The 24,747-nt window shown below is 45.2% G+C and overlaps 1 protein-coding gene across 1 annotated transcript in view; it reads left to right on the top strand.

Annotated features, from left to right (window-relative positions):
- Nucleotides 1–624: 624 nt before the first annotated feature.
- LOC135057127 (uncharacterized) overlaps nucleotides 625–24,747 on the top strand; it is a 166,580-nt gene continuing 142,457 nt past the window's right edge. Inside the window, exons 1-5 of the mRNA XM_063963023.1 lie at nucleotides 625–676; nucleotides 7,062–7,140; nucleotides 7,260–7,357; nucleotides 8,875–9,991; nucleotides 21,715–23,170. Of these exons, the coding sequence (XP_063819093.1) occupies nucleotides 7,107–7,140; nucleotides 7,260–7,357; nucleotides 8,875–9,991; nucleotides 21,715–23,170 (2,705 nt within the window). The 5' untranslated portion in view covers nucleotides 625–676; nucleotides 7,062–7,106. The remainder of the gene's footprint in view (nucleotides 677–7,061; nucleotides 7,141–7,259; nucleotides 7,358–8,874; nucleotides 9,992–21,714; nucleotides 23,171–24,747) is intronic.

The raw sequence follows: 24,747 nt of genomic DNA, 5'->3' as shown, positions 1-24,747 counted from the left end.
GGCAAAATCCGCTACTGTGCACAAACACTCGGACAGAAGGGCGGCCATGGTGCAGTTTTCCGGATGCGGTGCACAGATGGGCGGACATGGTGCTTAGAGGCTCTGGAACGATGCACAGATGCCCAGACATGACACAATTATGCCCCAGAAGATCACATAGATACAATGCACAGACGCCCTGGCACCATGAGAGCAGCACTCCCCAACCCCCACCACTATGCCCGGATGAGGCTGCGGTGCAGATGTGCCGGCGCCCTGTACATCTATCTCTGGATATACACACAGAAAGCATTGCACCTATGCAGCCCTTGCTCTGTGTCCTGCAGCAGCTGCACGGGTACCCGCCCTCTCTCACACCTCCCTGCCTGCCCCCAGCGCCTGTCACACTGCCATGTGCGGGACCCGCGCCCTCTCCCTGTGCTGAGGCCGGGGGCGGGGCTGGAGGAGGACCCGGGGGCGGGGATATGAACGTCAGTGTGGCCGGTCACTGAGAAGGAAGCCATTTGTGTTCCCCTGCCAATCACACCTCACTTCCGGGCTGTGCGTTCCATTCCACTTCCGGATTTTGCGTTCCACTTCACTTTCGGCCTGTGCGTTACACATACAGGAAGAGATTTTCTTCTATCGCTGCAACTTCCGGTTTTCGCTCGAGCAGGAGTCTGTCGTCCGGCAACAGGTAATGGGTTCCTTCTATACAGGGGGAGCAGCTTGTGGAGTCCTGTTATTATTAGTATACAGTGGAAGCAGCCTGTAGTGTCCTGTCATTAGTCATTAGCCGGGAGGCAGGGATATAGGGGGCTGGTCCATTGTATCCTGGGAGTCTGAAAAGCTTAGCTGTTTGGTGCCCGTTCTGCTGTCGCTACTATATATCCCAAGGTAGATCCTGTGGACTTCAGAGAAAGAGAGTTATCTAGGTAAATCTACCATAACCTCTGCTTTTGTTATTTTATGGGCTGTTTTGTGAGGATTTCTATTATTTTAATAGTTTTTAATAAAAGCTTGTGTTTTATATATGATACGTGACCGGCGCCCATTCAGCTGCAGATTTCTGCTCTTTCTGTATACACTGTGGTAGTAGGTAGCGTCTCCTTATATTCACATTGACTAACATAACACTAAGAGAATGTCAGGATAATCTGTGAGGATGTTCTTTCTTTTTCATCCAATAGGGGTCACTCTTGGGATATGGACGGCTTTAGCAGAACAAAAGGCACTGAATATTTAAATTTAGTAACTCTCCTCCCCTCCATATTCCCAGAGTACCTCAGTTTTTTTTCTGTGCTCACAGCAGTAACATGTGTTGTGTGGACCTCCCACACTTATTTTGAATATTTTATTTTTACTAAACTTTATACACATCCCTTCCCTCCTTCCAAAAGGCGTGGGTCCGAGATAGTGGAAGCTGCTACAAGCAGCTGCTGGCGTGTCGGTCCTCACTACAGAGCACCCTCACAGCGAAGTGCAGATCAACCTGCAGGAAAGGCTGGACAGAGCTTGCAGAAGAAGCCCCGTCATAGCCCCTCACCACAGGTGTCCAGGTATGTTGGGGGACGGGGCAGTCAGCTCACGCTGCCGCCCCGCTGTGTGGGGAACACTTTCCTTTATGTGCGCCGCCCGCCGCTAACAGTGCAGCGCCGCTGGTTAGTCTTTTAAGCGGCTGCTAGAGCCGCTCAGTCTCACTGCACAGAGCCCTGTACGCCGGCCGCACTTCTGTCACTCCATAGCCGCCGCTCCACGGCTCTATAGAGCGCGCTCCCCGGCTCCCTGTGCCTGCTCCCCGGCTCCCTCTACCCGCGCCCCGGCTCCCTGTAAAGTTCCCCGGCTCAGTGTACCCGCTCCCAGCTGGAATATACAGCGGTACATGGAGCACAGGGGGGGGGGGGGGAGAAGTCTTCACATGCAGCGCAGCTGCATGGGAGGGGGGGGGGGAGAAGTGTATAAACCCATAGCAGCAGCAGCATAAAAGGCTGCATGGGTTGTAAGACTTGTATAGGCTTTTAAGCCTTTATTAACAGGATTTGTTTTAAACAGCATATTTTCAGGTTATATATGTTTTTCACAATTTATAACCTGCACTGTTGTTATAACTGTAAGCATGGCATGGATGCCATTTTAACCATGCTTCCTGTTCTTCCTATTTGTGATTCCAGAACATTCCTGACCTACATCTCTACTCCACCGGATGGCGCAGGGGTGTTAGTGGGAATTTTGGATCAGATTTCATATAGTACTGGCCACGTGCACTGCACTGCGGCCATATATATATGTATATTACACACACCTTAGTACAATTTTACTGAGTCGTGCAAGTGGTCTGTCTTTTTATATTGTATTGTCTGTCTGCATAATGAGTAAGGCACCAGCAAAGACTAAAAAGCAGTTTCACTGCAGTGTCTGTAAGAGTGTGCTACCGGATGGATCTACCACATGTACAGTATGTTTTGTGAATTCTGTTACGAATACAATTTCCGCTCCGGTTTCAAAGCCAGTTTCATCCCCGGACCCTCCATGGGCTATGCTAACAGATGTCATGGCTGGGTTGCAATCAGAATTGGCCGCCACTCGACAAGAGCGGGAAGCGGCAAGATCTAAGTCTCGGGTGAGACCGCCAGAACTACCGGAGGGGTCTCAGCCTTCAATTTGTCTTATGATTTACCAGTTTCTGCTATGTTGCATTCTGACGATTCTATGCCAGACCTCACTGCGCAAGATGAGGGTGAGGAGGGTGAAGTAGACCAGCAGTCAGATAGTGAAGATTTTGACAGCCCAGGCATTGATAATCTCATCAGCGTCAGTCTCTGAAGTTTACAGAAACTGAGGAGCCTCTGACAAATGATGAAGTCGTATTTACTAAACGGCAGTGATCTCCGATGTGTTTTCCTGTTTCGGAATCTCTTAATAAGATGTTAGAAACAAGGAAGAATCTGGATAAACGGTTTTCTATACCTCGCAGATTTAAGTCTAGTTACCCGTTTCCAGAGTCGGTGACATCTACATGGGAGAATACGCCAATGGTGGATTTGTCTGTGTCAAAACTTACAAAGAAATTAACCATAACAGTACCAACTGCTACTACGCTTAAAGACCCTTCAGACCGGAAAATAGAAGCTATGCTAAAGTCCATGTATATAGTAGCATGAGTGTTGCTTAGACCTGGGTTGGTTGGCATTTGGGTAACTAAGGCGCTAATTGTATGGATAACAGAACTCAAGTCTGGTCTACATGACGATCACCTTATACTTCTCGCTGATCAAATCTGTGAAGCTGCTGATTATCTGTGTACAGCTTCTACTGACGTCTGTCAGCTCAGTTCTCGCCTTTCATCATCGCTAGTTACGGCACGACGAGCACTCTGGCTGCGTTCTTGGCAAGCGGAGGCAGAGGTCAAAAAAGGTATAGAAGCGTTACCTTACAGTGGCGAGAAGTTGTTTGGTCCTGAATTGGACAAATGGATTTCTGAGGCCACGAGAGGAAAGTCTGTTTTCCTACCATTGCCTCCAACGGTACCTAGACGGAAATATTCTGGGATGGCGTTCAAATCCTTTAGACCTCAGCCCTTTTGAGGCCGTGGTAGACGAACAGCCACGCCTGGTAGAAGAGGTCGAGGATGTGGTTTTCCACAAACCAACACCAGTCATCAGGATGCTAAGGTCACCGACAAGCCAGTGGCATGACGGGCTCTCAGCCCATCTCGGATCTCCAATTGTGGGAGCACGCCTTCAGACGTTCCATTTGGCGTGGTTCCAGACATCCACAGATGGGTGGATCCGCAATTTAGTGTTAAAAGGTTACAAAATAGAGTTCGACTGTCTCCCGCCACTGCGGTTTTTCAAGACAGGACTGCCTGTGTCGGACGACAAGAGGGCGGTTATGCAAATTGCCATTCAGTCTCTGCTGGATTCCGCAGTTTTGATTCCAGTCCCTGTACACCAACAAGGTCAGGGTTATTATTCCAGTCTGTTTGTGGTACCAAAGCAGGATGACTAGGTCAGGCCAATATTGAACTTAAAGGGCCTCAATCAGTATGTCCCTTACTACAGATTCAAGATGGAATCTCTGCGGTCAGTAATTGCAGGTTTAGAGCCACAGGAATTCATGATTGCGCTGGATCTCAAGGATGCGTACTTACACATTCCGATTTGGCCACCTCATCTGAGGTTTTTGTGTTTTGTGATACGGCAGAACCATTACCAGTTTCAGGATCTACCATTTGGCCTCTCGTCAGCGCCTCGGGTATTCACCAGAGTGATGTCTGTGATGATAGCTCAACTCAGATCCCTAGGAGTGATAATAGTTCCGTACTTGGACGATCTGCTCATCAAAGCACCGGCTCAACAGATACTCCTCCAACATGCGTTGCTCACGTACAATGTACTAGTTCAGCACGGTTGGATTGTCAACTTCAAGAAATCACATCTGATTCCGTCTCAACGACTTCAATTCCTAGGTATGATTCTCGATATGGTAGATCAAAGAATTTACCTACCAGAACAGAAAGTACAGATTATTCGTCATCTGGTACAATTAGTGCTCAAGCCACGCACAGTCTCGGTACCTTTGTGCATTCGCCTGTTAGGCACAATGGTGGCGGCTTTCGAAACGCTTCAGTTCGGAAGATTTCACTCACATCCTTTCCAACTGGATGTGCTCGCACAGTGATCGGGCTCGCATCTGCAGATTCACCAGAGGGTGAGGTTGTCTCCACGGGCCAGAGTATCTCTACTCTGGTGGCTTAACTGTAGTTCAGAATTGACAGCTCCAGGGTCTCTGGGCGGATCACGAAAGATTGTTGTCTATAAATGTCCTGGAACTCCGGACAATTTACAATGCGCTACGACAAGCAGTGCACATCCTCCGGTCTCGGACTGTTCAGGTGCAGTCGGACAACGCGACGGTGGTCGCATACAACAACAAACAAGGAGGTACAAGAAGCCGCATGGCCATGCGGGAAGTAGCTTGAATCCTCAATTGGGCCGAGCATCACCAAGTGATATTGTCAGCAGTGTTCATTCCAGGAGTGGACAACTGGGAGGCAGATTATCTCAGACACAGGGATTTTTGTTCAGGAGAATGGGCATTAAATCCAGAAGTGATTCACATGATGGTCCAGAGGTGGGGTTACCCACAAGTGGATCTGATGGCATTGCACCACAATCACCAAACGCCCCAGTATGTGTCCAGAAAGCGTGATCCAAAGGCAGTGGCAGTGGATTCTCTCACAATCGCATGGCCGTACAGCCTCGTGTATCTGTTTCCACCATTTCCGCTGCTCCCTATGTTGCTAAAACGAATCAAACGAGAGTTCGCCACAGTCATATTAGTGGCGCCTCATTAACCTCAGAGAGCTTGGTTCTCGGATCTCCACGGACTACTCGCAGACGATCCTTGGCCGCTTCCGCTACATCCGGACCTGTTACAACAGGGTCTGTTCCTTTACCCCGATTTAGCGCGGCTGTGTTTGACGGAGTGGCTGTTGAGACCGCCCTCTTAAGAAGAGAGGGCATTCCAGATTCGGTTATACCAACCATGTTACGTGCTAGGAAGCCAGTTACGGCAGCTCATTATTACAGAATTTGGCGTGCCTATATAGGTTGGTGTGAAGCTCGGAAGTTTCTGACATCATCTTTCAAATTATCCCGTCTTTTGTTATTTCTACAGACGGGGTTAGATGGAGGACTGCGTTTATCTACCTTAAAGGTCCAGGTCTCTGCTTTGTCAGTTTACTTTCAACAATGTTTTGGTCTATTGCCGTCTGTACACACCTTTCTGCAAGGTGTCCTCAGAGTACAGCCTCCATTCATTCCACCTACAGCGCTATGGGACTTGAATCTAGTTTTAGATTTTTTACAGTCTTCATATTTTGAACCCTTACAACAAGTGGATGCTAAGTTTCTCACTTGGAAAACACTTTTTCTCCTAGCCTTAGCTTCGGCAAGGCGTGTTTCAGATATGGGTGCCTTGTCATGCAAGCCACCGTATTTGGTGTTTCATGATGACAGAGCGGAACTTCGGACAAATCCCGCTTTCTTGCCAAAGGTAGTGTCATCTTTTCACATCAATCAACCAATAGTAGTTCATGTGTTAACAGAAGATTCTGGAACTTTGGATGTGGTACGCGCACTATGCGTTTATGTATCCCGAACGTCTACAGTTCGTAAGACAGATACGTTGTTTGTTCTCTATGATGCTACCAAGATGGGTTGGCCAGCTTCTAAGCAGACCTTATCCAGATGGATTAAACTGACCATACGTCAGACTTGCCTTCATGCTAGGTTACGGCCGCCTACATCAGTAACAGCTCATTCCACACGTTCTGTGGGAACTTCATGGGCAGCTGGTCATGGGGCTTCTACGACGCAGCTTTGCCGTGCGGCTACAAGGTCATCAGTGCACACGTTTGTGCGCTTTTACAAGTTTGATACGTAGGCGGCATCAGCATCTAGCTTTGGCCGCCTAGTGTTACAGGTGCCAAACAGCTCTCCCATCCACGGGGGAAGTTTTGGTACATGCCAAAAGTACTCCAGTGACCCCTAGTGGATGAAAAAGAAAATAGGATTTTGGTACCAGTTAAATCCTTTTCTTTGAATCCATAGGGGGCACTGGACGCCCACCAAGAGCAGTTTTACCTGGTTTGTGGTAAGTTCAGTGGATCTTATGGTAACACAGAATTCTCACCGACTGGTTCAAAGTTTCAAGCTCTATCGGTTATGATGTCAACTGTTTAGTTGTCAGTAACGTTATGTGTCAACTTTATTGTTGTCCATTATGTTGTATGTAATTCTCCATTGTCAACCTCTCTATCGCTCCTGTTCGGCTCAGTAAAAAACACTGAGGTACTCTGGGAATATGGAGGGGAGGAGAGTTACTAAATTTAAATATTCAGTGCCTTTTGTTCTGCTAAAGCCGTCCATATCCCAAGAGTACTCCAGTGCCCCCTATGGATTAAAAAAAAAGGATTTACCTAGTAAGTACCAAAATCCTATTTTTTCTATAGTGTCTATCATTATGTGTGTCAGGTTCCTATAAGGTGTCAGGATGTCACTGTCTATCTCTCCATGCAGGAGGGGGAGTATATAGAGGAACACAGGGGTCTGTACAAGGACGTGATGATGGAGAATCACCGGCCCCTCACATCACTGGGTAAGAGGAGACTGTCATGTATTGTACAGGGGAGAGCAGGTATGGGGGCCCCCTATATACACACATCATCTCTTAATCACAATTATACACTGTACTCAGTCACTGTGTGTCTCCTACAGATGGACCCAGTAACAGAGCTACCCCAGAGAGATGTCCCCATCCTCTGTATTCCCAGGACTGTACAGAGGAGAATCACAGGATCTCACAGGAGTATCAGGTAGGTGGGATGTAGGGTCTCGCTAATATACCAAAGGGACTCTCTGTGAACGGACGCTTCCGAAAGCCCTCACTGCCTCGCGTCCTGCCGTCACAGAATGGCAGTACAAGTCACACGGGACCTGGCCAATTAGGGGATTCACGTTTACTGTCAGTAACCGCCTGTTACTGACTCCACCCACTGCCCAGTGGGCGGGTACTATGCTGCCATCACCAGACTCCTCCTTCCTGTGGCGTCTGGAACCACGCTTCTGTTCTGTATGCGTCAACATGCTGTCTTACCACACCTGTGTGGCGTTGACTGATCCCCACTAATCGCTTGCCCAAACACGGCACGGTTGCTGGCGGAAGGCTGAGCTTGAAGACGCTAGGTGTACCCAAAACAGCCGAACAGCCGAAGAATGGGGCTATGTTTGGCATAACCCTGCAGGTTACAAGATGAAGCGGTCGTCTTGAGGCAAAATATGTTTATTAACTCAAATAGCTCTAAAAATAACTCTTCCCTAGTTCTAGGGGCAACAGCAATACAGCAGATGTTCACAGCAGACAGAAGATGGTGTATATCTCCCTGAGGCTCGCAGGAACCTTTTTATACAGTAAAACCACACTGAATCTCATGGGGGTAGTCCCACCCTGAGTCTTTTTCATCCAATCACAATATCTTACAAAATCTAAATAAATAAATTACATTTTAAAAGGATATAAATGCATAAAGCAAGTTCCTCCTTCCTGTCACATAAAGTTTGGTATCGTTTAAACTGCTTCCTTTACCACCTGGTAATTTACAAGTCTCCTTTGATCACACAGATTTTATAGTTTCTACAGTAGTGTCTGTATTTGTAACAAATGGTACAGGAAAACCACTTATAGAAAGTATAGAAATTGTTTCCCCCTGCCATTCACGTGAATATACAGGAAATCATTGAAAACAAACTGATTTCCCCAATAGCATAGACACACCAAAAGAACACCTAGGGGTCATTTCACAGGAAGTGCTGTAACCAGAGCATTGGTCATTTCACTCTTACACCTTCTCACAAGAACTGCAGAACCCAAGCACATTACCTGCTGTGCCCTGACCAACACATCAAAAGATCTGATTACACTAGGAGGTTACGGAGCATATGACTTCCTATGTGAGAGTGTACCATGACTTATCCTATAGTTACTAAGAGCATCTTGGATACAAATACATTATAAAACGTGCAGTGTATAACTCTCCAACTGCGCACAGCGCAGTGATATAACATAGAGACATTTTTATACACTCTGCTCCCGGCGCCGTTAGTACATTTGAATGGGGCGCCTAGTGCCCATTGTCTCTGTAAATTGGGGCCGGGCATGGAAGGATAACCCCTTCAGTGTCGCTGACGCCATTGTCCCTGTGGCTGACGGGGTCTCCGGCCACACTATCCCTATATGATCTGTAGAGAAGCTGTGTGTCTTATACAGTGATATTCTGTTGTTCAGTCTTAAAGTTATCAGACATTACTAAAGTATTATTTTGTTGTTATTCAGGGTGACCACCTTTCCGATGTGAAGGCTGAAGATATAGAGGGAGAAGAGGAGACATATGTGACTGATATGAGGGCAGAAGATATACAGGGAGAAGAGACGTATGTGACTGATATGAAGGCAGAAGATATAGAGGGAGAAGAAGAGACGTATGTGATTGATATGAAGGCAGAAGGTATAGAGGGAGAAGAAGAGACGTATGTGACTGATATGAAGGCAGAAGATATAGAGGGAGAAGAGGAGACGTATGTGACTGATATGAAGGCAGAAGATATGAAGGCAGAAGATACAGAGGGAGAAGAGACGTATGTGACTGATATGAAGGCAGAAGATATAGAGGGAGAAGAAGAGACTTATGTGACTGATATGAAGGCAGAAGATATAGAGGGAGAAGAAGAGACGTATGTGACTGATATGAAGGCAGAAGATATAGAGGGAGAAGAAGAGACGTATGTGACTGATATGAAGGCAGAAGATATAGAGGGAGAAGAGACGTATGTGACTGATATGAAGGCAGAAGATATAAAGGGAGAAGAAGAGACGTATGTGACTGATATGAAGGCAGAAGATATAGAGGGAGAAGAAGAGACGTATGTGACTGATATGAAGGCAGAAGATATAGAGGGAGAAGAAGAGACGTATGTGACTGATATGAAGGCAGAAAATATAGAGGGAGAAGAGACGTATGTGACTGATATGAAGGCAGAAGATATAAAGGGAGAAGAAGAGACGTATGTGACTGATATGAAGGCAGAAGATATAGAGGGAGAAGAAGAGATGTATGTGACTGATATGAAGGCAGAAAATATAGAGGGAGAAGAGACGTATGTGACTGATATGAAGGCAGAAGATATAGAGGGAGAAGAAGAGACATATGTGACTGATATGAAGGTAGAAGATATAGAGGGAGAAGAAGAGACGTATGTGACTGATATGAAGGCAGAAAATATAGAGGGAGAAGAGACGTATGTGACTGATATGAAGGCAGAATATATAGAGGGAGAAGAAGAGACACATGTGACTGATATGAAGGCAGAAGATACAGAGGGAGAAGAAGAGACGTATGTGAGGAGAGATCAGAAGTGTAAGGAAGAGGAAATCCCTACAGATATCAGCACAGGTAATAATCCTTATTACAGAAAAGAGTCACATATATTCTCCTTGCTGCATCACTATAGAAGTATCTTCCCCTACACCCTCCTCTGTCAGTACAGCCTAATGAGGGAAAAGTATCTGCTCAATTTGGGAGTCAGGAAACATCAGCCCCTATTATACTCCTGCTCTCCTCCTCACATCATGTCACTGTGTGTTACCAGCCCAGAGATCTGACCAGTCTCCGCCCCACACTCTCTGGTGTATCTCATACATCAGGAGCCATCACCCCCTATTATAAGCCTGCCCTTCCCGTCACATCATGTCACTGTGTGTTACCAGCCCAGAGATCTGACCAGTCTCCTCCCTACACTCTCTGGTGTATCTCATACATCAGGAGCCACCAGCCCCTCTTATTCTCCTGCTCCCCTTCACATCATGTCACTGTTTGTTACCAGCCCAGAGATCTGACCAGTCTCCTCCCCATACTCTCTGGTGTATCTCATTTATCAGTAATTAGGTCATCACTATGATTGATTTATTGGCTTAATTTACTATCATACGTCTGGTGAAGCTACTCTACCTGGGGATGACCAGAGGACCATATAGAGGCTGCTGTTGCAACATACACATCCACCTGGAGCACTTTGTGTAGTGTGGAAGCAGATGTTGGTAGCTCAGCCCACAAGTGTCCTGTATGTATGTGTGGGGGCAGTCTGGATAGATAGTGTGGTTTAGTAATGTCACTGGCTGATGAGGTTTCCTGTTCTCTGATGCTGGCTTTGGTATGTTACCCAGCAAAGTCTGCATTATGTGGATGCCTGGTAACATCTGCTGGACCTGCTAGTTATCCGACACAGACGCCCGTCGAGACAGCACTTGAACCGTGGGTAAGCGTTGTTGCGACCCGGCGGAGAGTTGTTGGAGTGACTCTTTCCAATATGCGCATAATACGCTGTTAGGAAAGATCACGCAAAAACAATGTAGTAAGACTATAAAAATAAAATAAGAAAGCTTAGGGCTGCCTAGAACAGCAGCCCTGTGACCATGGTCCGTCTCCTGCCGCACCAAACAAAAAAAATGATTTGCCTGAGCCAGTGGGCGGGAATATATGGACGAGCCCGTTGCATCCTGGGAGGACTGAAAGCTTGTGATTGTTTGGTGCCAATCCGCTGTCGCTCCATCATATCCCATTGTTATCCTGTGGATAACCTGTGGACCCTGCTGGAGAAACCGACACTTGAAATGGCGACACTGTCAATATTACAACATTTAAAAAGTCGACATGGGTTTTAAAAAAAATATTTGGTGTGTATGTCGACTTAGTATGACATGGACATCGCTTAGTATGACATGGACATCGCTCGCCTGGCTGCGCTCTGCACAGTGTTATTTCTTACGTCCTAGAGTATACAGGGGTCCACATTAGTACCATGGGGTATAGATGGGTCCACTAGGAGCCTTGGGCACTTTAAGAATTTGATAGTGTGCTGGCTCTTCCCTCTATGCTCCTCCTACCAGACTCCGTTTAGAAAATGTGCCGGAGGAGCCGGTCACGCTTAGGGAAGCTCCTAAAGAGTATTCTACATTTATTTTTTCTGTTTGTTGTTTTCAGGCAGGTCTGGTTAGCACCAGAGTGCCTGCTTCGTGGGACTTGGCTGAACGGGCCAACCTCATTAGGGTTAATGGTCCCTTTCCCCGCTGACAGGACACTGAGCTCCTGAGGGAACCATTTGCAAGCCCCACCACGGTACATTCCCGCAGCACGCCATCACCCCTAACTGAGCCAGAAGTATGAAGACTGGCGAGTAGGAAGCCGGCGTACCGGTTAGAGGGTCGCTGGCTGTAATGGCGGCAGGGTAGGAGCTCAGCGCTGACGGGCAGGCTGCGGCTCCAGGCTTCAGAGACATGCAGTGTGTATGTGTGTTCCGCTGTGATGGGATCTGAAGCCACAACTAACAATACCCGCACTGGCAGTACAGCTTACAGGGTAAGGCAGACCATATTACCTCAGCCAGTATAAAATACTGGGAAGACCACGTGCCATTAAGGGGGCGCGGCTTCACTGTGAGCAGATCCAGCAGCTCACCAGCGCCATTTTCCCTCTACAGCTCTCACTGAACAGACTGGCAGGGAAGCGCAGCTCCTCCACAAGGACTCCAGCTTACTCAGCGGTAGCAGGGGGTCATAGTAGTGGGGGAGCAGTATAAGTGTTAAAAGTTAGTAAGGTACCTAGTCAGATTGTGGTGGTAGGGGATTCCAATATAAGGAAGACAGATAGGGCAATCTGCTACAGGGACGTGATCGCCGTACGGTCTGTTGTCTCCCGGGTGCTCGGGTGCGGCACATCGCGGACCGGGTAGATAGATTGTTGGGAGGGGCCGGGAACGACCCGGCGGTCTTGGTGCATGTTGGCACCGACAAAGTTAGTAGTAGGTGGGATGTCCTTAAGAAAGATTACAGGGAATTAGGCAAGAAACTTAAGGCAAGGACATCTAAGGTAATTTTCTCCTAATTCAGTAAGAATAGCAGGGGTGGCGTTAGTGAACAAAACGGGGGAGGAGTAGAGCAGATGGCAAGGGTAGTAATATGGGAACTAAAAAGGGTTTTAGAATAAATGTATCCAACGACGATAACGGGTCATCTTTACAGCATAAGAATTATGATGTCTCTACCATAAGGGGAAATACATATCTCAAGTGTATGTATGTATGTATGTAAATGCTAGAAGCCTTACAGGTAAAAAGGGGCAACTAGAAATCCTCGCAGCAAGCAAGGAATATGATATGATAGGCATTACTGAAACGTGGTGGGACGAATCTCACGATTGGACAGTCAATCTAGAGGGTTACACGCTGTACAGGAGAGACAGACTAAATAAACGGGGTGGAGGGGTATGTATTTACGTAAAGCCATTTATAAAACCTGTTATACGGGAAGATATTCAAGAAGGGATTGTAAATACTATTGAGACGTTATGGGTAGAAATTGCATGCGGGGGTAAAGGAATAAAGAAGTTATTGTCAGGTCTCTGGGTTTGTCTGTCCCCGGCGGGAGCACTAGTGGGTCAGTGTTGGTGCGATGTACAAAGCGGGGAGGCAATATGAAAGTCCGGCGCATAAGCGCAGAAGTTTATTACACAGGTATCACAGAGTGGATGGTATAGCAGTGAATGACAAACTGAAACCAGGCAATAAAGTAACAGTGATTGGTAATTGAATCCACAACAACAGAAAAGTCTCTTGCAACAGAAATATATAGTGACTTGATGCTGAATGTGAATGAAATAAACAGAACTCCGGTAAGACTTGGAAAACACACAGTCTCTGTATAACAAAGTCCTTATGGCCTCTCTAGGCCCAAACAGGAGACAGTCTCTATGCAATGAGATGATATACTTGCAGAGATGCACAGATGGTATGCAGATAGCAGTGCACAGGTAGTAATGAATGAAACACCTGAGTAGAGTCTCTTACTGCTTGATGAGCTGGTAACTGGCTGTGGCTGAAGTCTGAAGAAAACAGGAGAGCTGAAGTGAGATGAAGCGACAGGAGGTAACACGAGGAATCACTGGGAACAGGAACGCAGGAGTCCGGAGAACAAGCCACACGGTATGTGACTCGTTGTCTGAGGCAATGTGAGTGAGCCACGGACTGGGAGTTATACCCATGGCTCTGCTGTGATTGGTTACTGAACTCTGGGTGGAGACACAGTGCTGGATTGCACACCTGGATCAGTGCAGGAGTCATGGCAACAACCTCACAGGCAGGACGCCGGCACGCAGCAGAATGCACACAGGACCGGACTCAGGGGTACTCAGCAATGCGGAAGATGACGCTTACGGTCCATACACACCTGCAGCCGTAACTGGGGCCATGACCTCCGGAGGCCTGCACACCAGCGCGCTGGTAGGTGAGACGTAGCAATGCGCCGATTCCTGACAGTTATTATTGGAGTTATTCTACAGGCCGTCTGGTATTAATGTGTCTGACGAGAAATTGTTACTGAACCAAATTGAAAGCAGCAGGAGTAGGATACATAGTAGTGATGGGAAACTTTAACTATCCCGAGATAAACTGGAAAATCAATTCATGTGATACTGCTAGGGGCAATATGTTTTTAAACATGCTAAATGATACTTAGTTCAATTAATTGAGGAACCAGTTAGGTACAATGCAATCTTAGACCTGGTATTCACTAACAATGGGGAATTGGTATCAAATATTGAAGTAGGAGAGCCCATAGGTAACAGTGACCACAATATGGTCACATTCAATATCTGTTTTTATAAGCAGTCCTATACTGGCTCAACTAGGACTCTAAACTTTAGCAAAGCCAACTTTGACATGATGAAGGAAGCGTTAAGGGACATTGAATGGGAAATTCTATTTCAAGGAAAAAATACTACAGAGAAATGGGATGTTTTAAAATCACTTCTAATTAATAATACTCGTAAATTTATTCCCACCAGCAGCAAAAAAGGAATAAAAACCCCCGAACCAATGTGGTTTAACAAAAATATAAAGGAATTAATGGGCAAAAAAAGAAGAGTATTCAAAAAAAAATACAAATCTGAGGGGGATGCGGAGTCATTTCAACACTATAAAGACTGTAACAACATATGTAAAAATGGAATAAGAGCGGCTAAAGTAGAAACAGAAAAACTAGTAGCAAAGGAAAGCAAAGTGAATCCCAAATTTTTTTTTAAGTACATCAACAGCAAGAGACTAAAGACGTAGAATAGGCCCTTTAAAGGACAAGAGGGGAGTCTTAATCAAAAATTATAATGAGATAGAAAACAAACTAAACAAGGTTTTTTTCAATGGTATTTACCAGAGAGGACCAAATGCTGGGTCTAACACAAAATCTCAAAGATAATGTCCCACTGCTAAATGCTTATTTATGCGAGGAGGTAGTCTGTGACCGATTAAAAAAGTTAAAGATTAATAAGTCACCTGGTCCTGATGGAATTCACCCAAGGGTTCTTATGGAGCTGCATGCTGAACTAGCAAGATCTCTATTTTTGATCTTCATGGATTCGGTTAAATTGGGTATGGTTCCCAAAGACTGGCGTATAGCGGAGGTAGTGCCAATATTTGAAAAGGGAGCAAAGCTGAACCAGGTAATTATAGACCAGTTAGTCTTACATCTATAGTGGGAAAAGTATTGGAAGGTATTCTAAGGGACAGTATTCAAAAGTTCCTTGAAGCAAATAAGGTCATTAAAAGGAACCAACATGGATTTTGAAGGACAGATCATGTCAGACCAACTTACTTGGCTTTTATGAAACAGTAAGTGCGAACCTTGATCAGGGTAAGGAGGTGGATGTAATCTTTTTAGACTTTGCCAAAGCTTTCGACACTGTACCACACATGCGTCTTAACTACAAGCTACAAGAAATAGGGCTAGGGAGCACAATATGCACTTGGGTCAGTAATTGGTTAGATAATAGGGAGCAGCGCGTTGTGGTCAATGGATCATTTTCAAATTGGACTAAAGTACTAAGTGGTGTGCCACAAGGGTCTGTACTTGGACCACTTTTGTTCAACATTTTCATCAACAACCTAACGGTAGGTCTAGACAGCATGGTATCAATTTTCCCAGATGATACCAAATTGTGTAAGGTTATAAATATGGAGGGGGATGCTGAGTCTCTTCAGAATGACTTAACTAAACTGGAAACATGGACAGCAAAATGGAGGAATGAGATTCAACACAGACAAGTGTAAGGTAATGCACTGTGGGGGCAAGACCAAAAATAACACCTACATATTAAATGGGGTAATATTAGGGGATTCTGTACTGGAAAAAGACTTAGGGGTTCACATAGATAACAAATTGAGCAGCAGTACCCAAAGTAGGAGTGCAGCAAAGAAGGCTAATAAGATATTAGAATGCACAAAACGGGGAATTGATGCAAGAGACGAGAGTATTATACTCCCATTATATAAATCACTAGTGAGGCCTCATCTTGAATACTGTGTGCAATTTTGGGTACCATATTACACAAAGGATATCCTGGAGCTAGAAAAGGTTCAGAGGTGGGCGACCAAACTAATCAAGGGCATGCAGATGCTGGAATACGAGGAAAGGCTTGCAAGGCTAGGCATGTTTACATTGAAAAAGAGGAGACTAAGAGGGGACATGATCAACATCTACAAATATATAAGATCAGCACAGAGGACAAATATATAATAGATCAGCACAGAGGACATGTGGTCACTCGCTTAGGTTAGAGGAGAGGCGTTTCCGCACATTGAGGCAAAAAGGTTTTTTCACAGTAAGGACAATACGTGTTTGCAATTCCCTGCCTGAGAGAGTAGTAACAGCGGACTCAGTCAACACCTTTTAATAATGGGTTAGATAAATTCCTATTGGATAAACATATTCAGGGTTATGGTGCGTAGGCACGCATTATAGTTTAAATAACTAGTCCGAACATAAAAATAACTAGTCCTATAATAAGACTGCATAGGAGACCACAAATAGGTTGGACTCGATGGACAATTGTAATTTTTCAACCTTAGTTACTATGTTAAGTGTACTAATACCCTATTAAGGGTTCTTAGTCTGCGACCCAGCTAGGCTTAAGCTTTAGCTAGAAGGATGCTGAGTGGCTGGCTCCATCATACTCTGTGTCTCCCTAGAAGGGCTCTGTGTGGGTTAACCGTGCTTAACCTTTTCTCGTGTGTGTGTGTGTGTACTTTCACAATACAATGTCTAAGGAGTGTGTTTCTTTAACCGCAGAGTGTTTTTCTTCCCCAGGGGGATCTCTACAATGTACTCATGATAGTACACATTCTCAGGCTAGTGGATGCGAACCAGCATGTTTGGATTCTCTTAATGGGATAATCTTGAATATTTCAAATGATCCCAGAATGAGAAAGAGATGCAATACTTAAGACAGTCTGTGAATGACCTGATGACTAGAGATTCAGTTCCCATACCAGCGTCCTAGACCCCTAACATTGGTCCACAGAAGCATACACTGGCCCAGATCCTGCAGGCTGACACTGATGACGACGTGTCAGACGTGGAAGAGGGTGAGGTGGACTCTGCGGGGGGGATGCAGCTCTTTCACGGAGGTACAGGCTCTAATAGAAGCTATTAGAGACGTTCTACAAATTCCTGATAAGGTGACAGAGGAGGTGGAGGAGTCTTATTTTAACGTAAAAAATAAATCCTTTGCTACTTTTCCAGCATCAAAAGAGTTAAATGCTCTGTTTGAAGAAACTTGGGTTAATCCTGAGAAGAAGTTTCAAATCCCTAAGCGATTACTCATATCCTTTCCATCTCCTCAGGAGGATAGGAAAAAATGGGAAAACCCACCGATTGGAGACGCATCGGTATCTAGACTGTCACGTAAGAAAGTCTTACCTGTCCCTGGGGCAGCCTCCTTAAAGAACGCAAGACACAAGATTGAGACCGCTCTCAAATCCCCGTACAAAGCTGTTGGGGTAGCCCAGAGACCCACTATTGCTTGTGCATGGATCACTAGGGCCACTGCTAAATGGTCAGGTAATCTAATTGATAAGTTAGATTTCTTACCCAGAGGGGAGAGAGTTTTACTCCTACAGCATATTCAGGACTCTACAAATTTTATAGTGGAAGCCATGAAAGAAATTGGCTTGCTCAACGCTCGCACAACTGCCACGGCAATGTCAGCACACAGAGGCTTTTGGCTATGCCAGTGGACTGCAGGTGCGGATTCCTGAAAGCCTACCATTCACAGGTGAGGCCTTGTTTGGAGCTGAACTGGTTACATGGATATCCTACTCAGCTCCAACTTTGCATTCCTTTCGGACTGCCAAATTTAAGAACAAAAACAGAGGTTCTTCTACTGCCTTCAGAGGTGCTAGAGGTAAACCCAGAAAACCTACAGCTGCAAGTTCACAGGAACAGAACTCCGGTTCTGCTTCCTCAAAGCCTTCAGCTTTGGAAGACAGGCGGGTGGGAGCCCGATTAAAAGATTTCAGTCACATATGGACAACTTCGTGCCAAGATCCCTGGGTAAAAGATCTTATCGCCCAGGGATACAGACTAGAGTTTCAGGAACTCCCACCTCGCAGATTTTTCAAAATCGGGCTTACCAGCTTCTCAAGAAGCAAGTTTGACTTTACAGAAAGCAATTCAAAAACTGGTACAGACGCAGATCATTGTTCCAGTTCCACCTCAGCTACTAAACAAGGGTTATTATTCCAACCTGTTTGTGGTACCGAAGCCGAACGGTTCGGTAAGGCCCATTCTCAACCTCAAGTCACTCAACCCGTACTTGCGGATGATAAAATTCAAGATGGAGTCTCTGAGAGCGGTGATCTCAGGTCTGGAGGAGGGGAAATTCCTGGTGTCTCTGGATACGTACGTAGGATCCACGGCACCGAGGGTGTTCACCAAGGTCATGGCAGAGATGATGATGTTTATCCTCCGCAAACGGAGTGAACATAATACCGTACCTGGTCGATCTACTGATAAAAGCACACTTCCAGGGAGAGGCTGTTGGACAACATTGGCCTCTCAACCAGACTACTCCAGGATCACGGGTGGATTCTGAACCTACCAAAATCTCACCTGGAACCAACGCGGAGGATTCCTGGGATGATACTGGATACGGAGTCCCAGAAGGTATTCCTTCCATTAGAGAAGGTATTGGTAATCCAGTCGATGGTGCAGGACGTTGTAAAACCAACCCGGATTTTGGTGCATCTATGCATTCGCCTTCTGAGGAAGATGGTAAACTCTTACGAGGCACTACAGTATGGAAGGTTTCACGCAAGGCCCTTGCTGTATCTGTTAGAAAAAAAGGTCCAGATCACATCTTCACGTATACCAAAAGATATGTCTGTCGCCAAAAGCCAGGATTTCTCTTCTGGGGTGGCTTCAGACTTCTCACCTGACCAAGGGTTGAAGGTTTGGGATTCAAGATTGTATTCTGCGAACCACAGACGCAAGCCTCAGAGGTTGTTGAGCAGTCACCCAGGGGGAACAGTCCAAGGAAAATGGTCAAGTCAGGAAACCATTCTTCCAATCAACATTCTGGAACTAAGGGCCATATACAACACCCTTCTACAGGCATCACATCTTCTTCAAGATCACGCATTTAGGTTCAGTCAGACAATGTGACGGCGGTAACGTACATAATCCGACAGGGCGGAATGAAGAGCAGAGCAGCAATGTCAGAGATAACAAGGATTCCCCTCTGGGCAGACAAACACACTGTGGCGTTGTCGGCAATCTTTCCAGGAGTAGACAACTGGGAAGCAGGTTACCTCATCAGACACGACCTCCACCCAGGAGAGTGGGGCCTTCACCCGGAGGTGTTTGAGTGCTTGTCTCATCGTTGGGGAATGCCACAAATCAACATGATGGCCTCTCGTCTCATCAAGACGCTAAAGTGGTATTTTTCCAGGTTGAGGGACCCACTGGCAGTGGCAGTGGACGCTCTGGTGACTACTTGGATCTACCAGATGGTGTACGTGTTTCCACTACTTCCATTGATCCCAAGAATTCTCAAAAGAATAAAAAGGGAAAAGGTTCATGCAATTCTCATTGCTCCGGCCTGGCCAAGAAGGGCTTGGTTTGCGGATCTGCTGGACATACTTCTGGAGGATTCATGGCCTCTACCTCTTCGAGAGGATCTCCTGCAACAGGGGCCGTTCGTCTATCAAGACTTACCACGGCTACGTTTGACGGCATGGAAGTCGAACGTCAAATTCTAGCCTGGAAGGGGATCCCGGACAAAGTTATTCCAACTTTGATCCAAGCCAGGAAAGGGGTAACGTCTAAGCAATACCACTGTATTTAGAAAATATACGTCTGTTGGTGTGAGAACATGAACTTTTCTGTGGTAGAATTACAACTGGGACGTTTTCTGCAGTCAGGTGTGGATGTGGTCCTATGTCTGGGCTCCATAAAAGTCCAGATTTCAGCCTTATCCATTTTCTTCCAGAAACAATTGGCTTCTCTCCCTGAGGTTCAGATGTTCTTGACGGGGGTTCTGCACATCCAACCGCCCTTTGTGCCTCCTACGACACCTTGGTAACTCAACGTGGTGTTGCAGTTCCTACAATCAGAATGGTTTGAGCCCTTACAGGTGGTGGACATAAAGTTTCTTACATGGAAGACCATCACACTGTTGGCTTTGGCTTCTGCCAGGCGTGTGTTGGAACTGGGGGCGTTGTCTCACAAGAGCCCTTATTTGATTTTTCATGAGGATAGAGCTGATCTTAGAACTCATCAGCAATTTCTTCCAAAGGTGGTGTCTGCGTTTCATATCAACCAACCTATTGTGGTTCCGGTGGTTACAGACGCCTCTTCTGCTTCGAAGTCCCTAGATGTTGTGAGGGCTTTGAAGATTTATGTGAAGCGGACAGCTCGTCACAGAAAGTCGGACTCACTGTTTTTTCTCTATGATCCAAATAAAATTGGGTGTCCTGCTTTAAAGCAGTCTATTGCTCGCTGGATCAGGCTTACTATACAGCATGCTTATTCTACGGCAGGTTCCAAATCTGTACAGGCCCACTCTATTAGGTCGGTGGGTTCTTCCTGGGCAGCTGCCCAGGGTGTCTCGCCTTTACAGCTCTGTCAAGCAGCTACTTAATCATGATTGAACACGTTTGCTAAGTTCTACAAGTTCGATACTTTGGCCGCTGAGGACCGTCAGTTTGGTCAATCAGTTCTGCAGGGACCTCAGCACTCTCCCACCCGGTTTGGGAGCTTTGGTACATCCCCATGGTACTAATGTGGACCCCAGAATCCTCTAGGATGTAAGAGAAAATAGGATTTTAATTACCTACCGGTAAATTATTTTCTCGTAGTCCATAGAGTTTGGTTAGCATGGCCTTCCTCTTGTGTGTGCTGGTTTTATTCTCACCACTAGCCTTTTAAATCCTTCTCTCAGAGTATGTTCATCTCCTCGGGCACATTTTCTAGACTGAGTCTGGTAGGAGGGGCATAGAGGGAGGAGCCAGCGCACACTGTTAAATTCTTAAAGTGCCCAAGTCTTCTAGTGTACCCGTCTATACCCCATGTTACTAATGTGGACCCCAGTATCCTCTATGGACTACTAGAAAAGGATTTACCAGTAGGTAGTTAAAATCATATTATTCCCCCTCCATGTCCACTGGGATGGTAAAGTATGAACAAGTCGGTTTCAATGAAAAAAAAGCATGAAAAACTTGTCGATTTTGTGACCTATGGGCATTTTTAATGCCGATATTTTGACCATGTCGGTATTTTGACCATCGGTCAATGGTTGTCCGTATTTTGACAGTGGGAATTTTGGTTGTAGGTAAATTGACTACATCCCGGGGCTATGACATCTGTAGTTGTGGCAGCAGAAGACAATATTTTATCTGTTTTCTGAGAGTCTTATTTGATGTTTGTACATTTATAACTGTAATAATGTAGTCCTAGTTTTTAAGCTGAAATGTAACAACTAAACATTATTCATAATAGTGACACGGTGATGTAGTGGTGAGCAGTGTTGTCTCGCAGTATTAGTCATGACTTCAGTTCCCAACCAAGGTTATATATGTGTGGAGTTTGTATCTACACCTCTGCAAAAATCATACTGGTAGTTTAATTGGCTTCTGACACATATGAACCCTAGTGTGTCATGTGGAATATAGATTGTTAGCTCCACTGGGGCAGGGAATACTGTGATTTTCTTGTTATTCTCTGTAGAGCGGAGTAATATGTGTGCACTGTATATAGAACTGTGCATAGTAATAGTAATAGTTATATTATTTTCAGCAGATGGAGGCACAAGCAGGAATTCCTTGGAGCGAGATCTCATCTTGTCTGCAGATAGTAAAATAGAAGATAACATCACACAGGATTCCCCAGGAGACATCCCCATTACTTTAACTATACATCCAGTACCTCACAGTGCTGGTACTTCATCCGATCCCTCTAATCGCGATGACTGTTCATCTGATACCTCAGATTTTATTACACATCATGCAGCTCATACACGTGATAAAATATTTCCCTGTTCTGAGTGTGGGAAATATTTTTCATTCAAATCAAAACTTGTTATACATCAGAGAAGTCACACAAGTGAGAGACCATTTCCATGCTCTGAGTGTGGGAAAAGTTTTACACTCAAATCATGTCTTGTTACACATCAGAAAAGTCACACAGGTGAGAAACCATTTCCATGCTCTGAATGTGGGAAATGTTTTGCACACAAATCACTGCTTGTTAGACATCAGAAAAATCACACAGGTGAGAAATCATTTTCATGCTCTGAATGTGGGAAATGTTTTTTACATAAATCAGATCTTGCTAGACATCAGAGAAGTCACACAGGTGAGAAACCATTTCCATGCTCTGAGTGTGGAAAAAGTTTTGCACACAAATCACTGCTTGTTATACATCAGAGAAGTCACACAGGTGAGAAACTACTTCTATGCTCTGAGTGTGGGAAAAGTTTTACACTCAAATCACGTCTTGTTAGACATCAGAGAAGTCACACAGGTGTGAAACCATTTCCATGTTCTGAGTGTGGGAAATGTTTTTCATGCAAATCAGATCTTGTTATACACCAGAGAAGACACACAGGTGAGAAACCATTTCCATGCTCTGAGTGTGGGAAATGTTTTCCACTTAAATCAGATCTTCTTAGACATCAGATAAGTCACACAGATGAGAAACCATTTCCATGCTCTGAGTGTGGGAAAAGTTGTGCACTTAAATCACAGCTTGTTAGACATCAGAGAATTCACACAGGTGTGAAACCATTTCCATGCTCTGAGTGTGGAAAATGTTTTTCAGGCCAATCAGAACTTGTTAGACATCAGAAAAGTCACATAGGTGAGAAACCATTTCCATGCTCTGAGTGTGAGAAATGTTTTCCACTCAAATCACGTCTTGTTAGACATCAGAGAAGTCACACAGGTGAGAAACCATTTCCATGCTCTGAGTGTGGGAAATGTTTTCTGTGTAAATCAGATCTTGTTAGACATCAGAGAATTCACACAGGTGAGAATACATTTCCATGCTCTGAGTGTGGGAAATGTTTTCTGTGGAAATCAGAACTTGTTAGACATCAGAGAAGTCACACAGGTGAGAAACCATTTCCATGCTCTGAGTGTGGGAAATGTTTTTCAGACAAATCGTATCTTGTTAAACATCAGAAATCACACAGGAGTAAAGCATTACAAAGATCTGATACACAACAGGGTTGTAGCTACACTCCAGTCACACAGTGACACTGTTACCCATCTGCAGATAATTGGAATGTGTGTCATTAATATAAGACTGGAAAAGATCACTCAGATGAAACTTACAGTATTTCTTTATTGCACTAAACAGGGCCGGACTGCCCATCTGGCACTTCTGGCATATTCCAGAAAGGCTGATGGGCTGGTGGGTTTGTCCGGTTCCACAGAGGGATGAGAAGGACACACCCTCTGGCTGTCTGGTTTAGCCGTCCCCACTGCGCAAAGTGTGCATCTCCATGGAAATGGCGGCCTGCAGCAAGTCCACGCCCCCTGACTCACAGCATGTCCTTGTGTGTCGTATCCTTGCGCCCTCCTCCACCCTCCCTTCCTGTCACGTACGCTTGCAAGTTTACAACTGCCGAATCCAAATAGGAGCCCCAGTTTGTTTCTGGCAGTAGATATCGGCACCTCTCTCCAAAACAATAACAGACCATTGTGTTATATAACCGTCTATGGGCCTGATTCAAGGTTGATCGCAAAAGAAAAATCTTCCTCTAATTGGAAAATCCATGTGCACCGCAGGTGGGGCATATGTAACGTGCAGAGAGAGTTAGGTGTGGGTGGCATTTGTTCAAACAGAAATCTAAACTGCACTATAAAAATAAAGCAGACAGTATTTAACCTGCACAGAAACAATATAACCCACCCAAATCTAACTCTCTCTGCACATGTTACATTTGCCCCCCCCCCTGCAGTGCACATGGTTTTGCCCATTAGAGAAAGATTTTGAAAACACCCGTTGCAGAAATTGCGAATGCATCGCAAAATGCGGGCTGATCACAAAACCATACACAATTATCGGAACATCGTTGATGTTTCCTATCTGCGCAAGGCAAGGTCATACACAATTCCTGTGACACAACCGCTGGAAGTGGTCATCGCTGACGTCAGAGGCCTCCTTAAAAACGTCTTCATTGCGCTCACGATCTGTACACAATTTCTGTCACTATTCAGGATCCTGTTCTAGGAACATCAGATTCAGTGTGCGGGTTCTTCCTATATACTGTGCCCCACATACACAAGTGTTTTTATAAACAACAAACGAACTATGACAGTTGATGAAGTTTTTTGATCTTAAAACTATGTCCAAGTGAACTAGATTCAAATCCAGCGTTCTGTTCAAAATGTGACTACACGTAATACATTTGGTCTTACCACAGTTATAACATCATTTAATGATAGTATGAGAACAAATCCAGCTATCCATAGTAGCAAGATTTTTTTTTCAAAATTGTTTTTATTGAGGCATTGTATGACATACAATAAAGATTGTGCAGAGCAATATGATTGTACAAACTCATTCAGATAATATATGCCAAGAAGACATAAAAATAACAGTTGTGTGGCTAACAATGTCAAGTGTCTAGTACTTATATAAGATGAGGAGAGTAATCGAACAGACAATAGCACAGCTTAAATGTTCATCGAATATTATAGAAAAATCTGTGTTCGTAGAAATTAGAGTGTCAAAATCAGTTACACAATTCAGGAAACGTCAGAATTATTTATGATGCACAAACTATATCCGTGAATAGCAGTTCACAATGAAAATGATAGGAAA

Source organism: Pseudophryne corroboree, chromosome 3 (genome assembly GCF_028390025.1).
Source record: "Pseudophryne corroboree isolate aPseCor3 chromosome 3, aPseCor3.hap2, whole genome shotgun sequence".
Classification (NCBI taxonomy): Eukaryota; Metazoa; Chordata; class Amphibia; order Anura; family Myobatrachidae; genus Pseudophryne; species Pseudophryne corroboree.
This window is presented reverse-complemented; position numbering and strand designations above follow the sequence as displayed.